The sequence below is a fragment of the Perna viridis genome, chromosome 10, assembly GCF_037379345.1.
Source record: "Perna viridis isolate PV_CMFRI_1.1 ecotype Kerala chromosome 10, ASM3737934v1, whole genome shotgun sequence".
NCBI classification, from domain to species: domain Eukaryota; kingdom Metazoa; phylum Mollusca; class Bivalvia; order Mytilida; family Mytilidae; genus Perna; species Perna viridis.
The window spans coordinates 35,925,180-35,931,707 of NC_142454.1; the positions used below are offsets into that span (position 1 = coordinate 35,925,180).

General features: G+C 30.9%; 1 protein-coding gene across 1 annotated transcript; it reads left to right on the forward strand.

Moving 5' to 3' along the window:
- The first annotated feature begins 312 nt into the window (after positions 1–312).
- On the forward strand, positions 313–4,146 carry LOC148605600 (uncharacterized). Its single transcript, XM_088550558.1, has one exon. It carries the CDS (start codon positions 1,318–1,320, stop codon positions 2,353–2,355), a length of 1,038 nt encoding a protein of 345 aa, XP_088406684.1. The 5' UTR covers positions 313–1,317; the 3' UTR covers positions 2,356–4,146.
- Positions 4,147–6,528: the final 2,382 nt, after the last annotated feature.

Sequence of the window (6,528 nt, forward strand, 5' to 3'; positions counted from 1 at the left end):
TTTTACAATTTAAAATATTATGGTAACACAGGTTTATGACCAGTGAATTTTGTTTTTGTACATATAAAGCACATGAAATCATATTTTGTTCCAAATCGCACGATAATCATGATCCTTTCATATATATATATATATATATATATATATATATATATATATATATATATATATATATATATATATATATATATATATATATATATATATATATATATATATAAAGTATTTAGGAAAACATAATTTTAATATGATATTTATTGAATGTAAATCTCATAAACGTGTTTTTCATTTCAATACATTAAATAAGAAAAATGGTTTGTGTATTTGTAGTACTTCTATATGAAAGTAAATCAGAAAGGAAAAATAAAAAAAAATTGCTGTAGAATTTGCAATGAAATTCTGTCAAAAAGATGAAAAATGATAAGTCTATGTTGTGATCGTTTAAGTTGCGGAAAACTAAAGTTATCTATATATCCTATTCAATACAGATTATCTGCAAAAATAATCTCCCTTCGCTTTTTTTACAAAAACAAAACAACATTTTAAAGAGCTTTTCGCAAATTTTTATATGTTTGAAAATTCATTATGAAGCATTAAAAAAATGTTTTGCATTATATTACATTCAATTTGCTAGAAAAAAAATTGTTTTATGAATGTTTGCCAGATACCAGACAAAACATGATCTTTGTAAATGGTCTGGTATTCGTTGATAGTACATTTTTTTTATTCATTTGAAAAATATTTGCAGGAAATTCAGTACTTAAAGCACGTAGTATTGAAAAGATAAGTCCTTTCATCAAAACAAAATAATCGGTTAAAATTATTCGTTTTTACTAGAAAGAAAATATAAAAGGAAAAAACATTTGTTGTGCTTTTTTTGCTTTATACTGCTATATGGTATCATTATTTGTGGTATTATCTTATCATGTGATATGTGCCCTCATTATTAGACCTCATATTAAACTTCTAATGTTACTGTTTGTTACCTAAATTTTAAAAGATTTATGACTGACGTCCATTAGAATTTATTCCTAAAAAGCATTTTATTATGACTTTTACTATTTGATTCTTAACTAAGTCGAGTTGTGTTGACGTTATCGTAAAGAATGGAAAATCCACAAATACTTTTGTTTATGTGATTACCCTTGGGTAATCAATTAGAATGATTGGATAACATTATTTTATGTCATGAAAACTTGCAATTCAAAGTGTGCCTCCATTAACGTTTTGTCATAAACCTTCTCTGTAACATTTATTTTCTTATAAATTCATTTTCTTGAGTGTCTGCATTAAAATTTACAAACGAATCGAGCGGATATGAACGGCTCAAATATGTCAGAAATTTCAACTCAACTAATGATTCCCAATGGTGGTAATAGTTCAAAATTGCAGGATATTTATCAAGACCAGATTAAACTCCTAGAACACATAACAAGCTACCTATGGATTATTTTTTCGCCGATTATTTATATCTTTGGATTGCTTGGCAATTTATCAATACTAGCCGTTCTGACGAAACTTGCATTTTGGAAGAAACCTATTTACATTTTAATTGCTGTCCTAGCCTTTTCTGATGTGACTGTTTTATCTGTTGGACTTTCCCGGTATTGGACAAGGGAAGTTTTTGGAGCCGATATACGATCCCTTACGGATGTTGGTTGCAAAATAAACGTTTTTGTTATCTATACGTTCATGCAGTTTTCCTCAATGTTATTAGTCTGCATAACTTTAGAGAGATTCCTTAAAACACGGTTCACATTGAAGTATCATCTCATTGTATCAACCAAACGAACCGTAATTCTTATAGTTTTTGTTTTTGTCTTCCTTTCTGGTCTCAACTGTTTTTGGTTTGAAACACAAGGACTTGTTAATTTTGAGGGCGATTTGTCTTGCGACGCAACAACTGAAACCTATTTCTGGGTTGAGGAATTTATTTACACTTACATGGACTTATTTGTATTATCCGTTTTGCCATTTTTTGCCATGGTTGCGATGAATATATCAATCATGCGAGTATTGAACGAATCCAAAAAGCTGAGATCGATCTCGGTGTCCGATAAGTCTACAAGAAAAGAACTAGGAAAATTCAGTCAGGTGTTGGCGAGAATGATTCTTTTCACCAGCACGTATTTTCTCATTACGACAATTCCAGTCTCAATCTACTTCATTACCGATTCATACATGGCTCCGAAAGCAGACGACATTACCACTGCGAGGCTGGATGTTGTATGGGCGGTAACCTACCTTTTTCTGTACACCAATTACGCTGTAAACTTCTTTGTGTATATGGTGACCAACAAGCTATTTTACAGAACATTTTGGTCGTTACTTGGATGCTGTAGTAAAAATGAGTAATTATTCTTTTCATTTATACGTCCAGTTAAGATAACTAATTACAAGCTGTCATAATCATTCTACCAAAACAATTATTTTAACCACACAAAGTTACGTTTAAATGAAATTAGTCATTATAATATGCACACTATGTTTATAAGAACAAACAATTTTAAAAAAAAATTGCATATTTTTGTCGATAGAGTAATTATCGAAACCAAACTTATGGCAGAAATCAAAAGAATGTAATCCAAGGACAAGGACCAGACATGGAAAATAGGCACAAAGACAACAAAGAACATGTAAGCCAGGGACAAAGACCAGACATGGAAAACAGACATACACAACAAATAACATTAACTAAAATCATACATATAAAGTATCAAAAGTAAAGGAGCAACTCGGACTCCACTAAAAACTGGGAGCATTGGATCAGGTGCACCGGTAGAGTGTAAATGTTATGAGAAGAAGCTTTCAAAGACGTATATTAAGATAAACTGATACGATTGAACTAAGCGTAGTATATTGTTCATTAAACTTAATCTTTAAAGTAAATAAGTATTTCCAATATTTTTGATCAGGTGCATGTTTAAACAGGAATATTTCTTATTCAATATTAAATTTAATTTTTTAGGACACATAACAATAATGGTAGTCGGGTGAGTACCATTGGTACTTCAGAAATGACAGCTGTGTCATCTGTGACAGCGGTAGAAGAGGAGGACTGATTACAAGAATTGACCTTGCAAGTCTTTTATAAAATCTTGATGTACCGAAGTTACTCTTCTTTTGATGTTGTTTATGTTGATGTACAAAAATTCATTGTTTACTTTTAAATTATCGCTGTTTTGTTTAAAATTACCTTTAATCTTGCTATACGAGAATTCTCCTTCTCGTTGAAAAAAAATTAAATAATCTAATCATACCATATCTTTCATGTTCGATATCTTTTAAGACATTAACTCCGTTCTTGATAAATTGCCTAATGCAAATGTTGTGAAGTAGATGTACTAGTAGCGAACGAGTTTTCTTTCTCAACATTCTAAAAGCATTTTCTAGTAACTTGACAGACAAAAGCTTATTTCAGAAAAAAAATTCTAGACAAGGAATTTACAGATATTAGGTTCATTATATCTTGCACATAATCGCGTGACATACTTAATTCTTTGATGAAAAAGTCATGGATGAATACGGAATGGGGTGTATTTACAGAAAAAATAATGAATAGTGAGTTTTGAAAGAAACAAAACCGCTCTGAATAATGAGTTTTGAAAAAAACAACAACAAAGAATACAAATAGAGGGAAATTCAATGATTTAACTGGTTCCCCACCGGATGCATCGGTAATTTTTGAAGGATTAGGTTTTGCTGATTCGTTTGAAGCTAATTGGGGATAAACATGTGGGATACATATCTCAATTCATTTTGTTCGATTGTATGTTTCAGGAACGTCATATAACCAAATTAGATGTGAAGTACTTGCCAATCTTAAGTTGTGTTTAGATAGATAATTGGGTATATGTATCTTAAGGCCGATCAAATTAACTTGTGTCCCTAAAAATTAAAATTATGATGCGATTGTTTTATTTATTTGCTTGGGTCATATAATGCAGTAGTTTTTAGTTCTTTTGAGGAACGCATCGGATCGAATTTGTAATTTGTAATTGTTGGAAAATCTTCTTTGTAATTTGTAATTGTTCTTTGTAATTTTAATTGTGGGGGAATCATCTTTGTATAATTTGGAAGATTATTATCAATTTTCACCGTGGATATGTGATTAGTAAAATATTTGCGATTGGTACGAACTTTTATTTGCACGGTAAGGTATTTGGTTTCTATTTCATGTATCATCAAGCTTTTTTGATAAATATTTGAATAAAAGAAACAGTCGAATGTCATACATAGATTTAATAATTAAATCTAGCAACGCCGCCTTTCATGACCATAATCACTGGAACATTTTTCTGCTTCCCAATACTTCTTGATACTCCGTCCTGTACAAAGACGCCTATTGTCTCGGTACCACCCAGCAACTCGTTGGTCACATCTGTCAGCACATGACATCATTTCATGGCGTCGGCAAGCACATTTTGGCCAACCTTTACAGCTCCTGATTACACCGAAGTCATGCAGAACCAAATTGGAGTCGGCATCAACGATTTTACAAATACAACTAATAAGACATAAAAGGTACCTACTTTAATTTGTGGAATGTACATTGCGGAGAAAATCCCCAAAACTCTTATGTATAATATTTTGAAAAATTAAAAATCATATTATACGAAGTATTGAAAGAGTAATCAAGGGAACCAAGGTTATAGCGGTAATCAAAAGAATGTAAGCCAGGGACAAAGACCAGACATGGAAAACAGACATACACAACAAATAACATTAACTAAAATCATACATACAAAGTAACAAAAGTAAATGAGCAACTCGGACTCCACGAAAAACTGGGAGCATGGACCAGGTAAACCGGTAGGGTAAGCGTCCTCTGCTTTTCTAGAAACACCTGCAGAGTTGTTCATAAAAAGTCAAGTCCGGGGTAGAGGAAAGGAAAACTATGTCTCTTTATGCCTCCATCTTTTACGTTCAATGAAGACGCAATAAGTACTTCAAAACACATCACCTTATTTACTGCCTTTCAACATTTGGATAACCCTATAGTCAAACATTGTCATTTTATTCGGCATACACGAAAACAACAACAAAAAACAAAACAAAAAGCAAAAAAACAAAATAAAATAAAATAACAGCGAAGGTAGTTAAGATTCACATTTCATTATACTTACTTTCGTACTTTCTTCCTGAACGCATCGGATCGAAGATCAACCACAAAGAGAAAGATGACAATTGCAAGGAATGCTTTCTGCAACATATCCAACCTGAAACAATTGTGTTTTTTTTTAAATATCACTTATGTCTATTTGTTCCCCACCTTTTTTTTTTTAGAAAAACTACTTTCGCATAAGGATGCTTAGACAAAAGTATTTAATATCACTATTCAATTGAATATTATACGTAATATTTTACCCTGGTTTTACCTATATTTTAATGTTTGGTAAATGTCTCCAGAAGGACATTATTATAAAGACTAATATATTTCGTGAATTTCGTGAATATATTTTGTGAATTATATTTGAATGTATACTACTTAACGTATTTACTTTTAATGTAAAATACAATTTTACTTATAAAAATGTAAACCTTACCCGTGATAAACAGTTCAATCACTTTTGATTTAATAAATGAACGATGAACTAAATATATAATATAACGTGTATGAGAAAAGTTTCAAATATCAATTCAACAGATGGAATACTTATATTACTTTTTCCAATTTTTCTCAGAATTACGTTCGTGGCAATATCATAATCAAAATACTTTACTGCATTTTGTGATAAAAAAATTTTGTCGAAAAATGAATTAACATGCTCCAGATCACATGGACAAGTTATGTATCTTCACATTTCTAGAACAACTGCGACTAAATCAAGTCGTGTACGGAGGTATACGACAAAAAAGAAAGATTATGGCTAGATAGGTAAAGCTATGCTTGCGGTAAAATTTTAGAGTGATCTCTTAAGTATCAATATAACACATCTCTACACTTCTGTTTTAAGGGCTTTTTGCGCACCGTTCACGAACGTAGACGTAAAAGATTCTCTACAACTTTCGGTAAAGTGGGCATGCAAAAAAGTAGAGATTAGTTTGACCGGATAACACTTATAATTAAAACACTAAAAAATACTTGACTTATGACAACATCATACTTTTTACCGGAACAATAATGCAATAAAAACCTGTCTAAATAGAACCCATTTCGAACTGGATGTTTTGTTCCGTTAAAGTAGGTTTTCAATTAAAAGTGGTTTAAAAGACATTGCCTTTGACAGCATGAGATTTCAGAATATATCTGGTATTGACTGTGATTTCTTTATCTTGAGTTTGGTTTAAAACCAGGAATCATTTTATATATTTTTATCGAAATTTGTAGTTAGTATTACAATTTTTTAAATTCATAAGACACCATGGCTTCATTTCTTATATAGCACGTGGCAGAACGTAATGCTGCTGATTTGCGGTTTCTCCATTGTACAACATATATAAATGTAAAATATTATATGATAGGTCTTTTTGTACTAATCATAATATAATAAATTCTTGCGATAAAAAATTAATGAACATGAACTG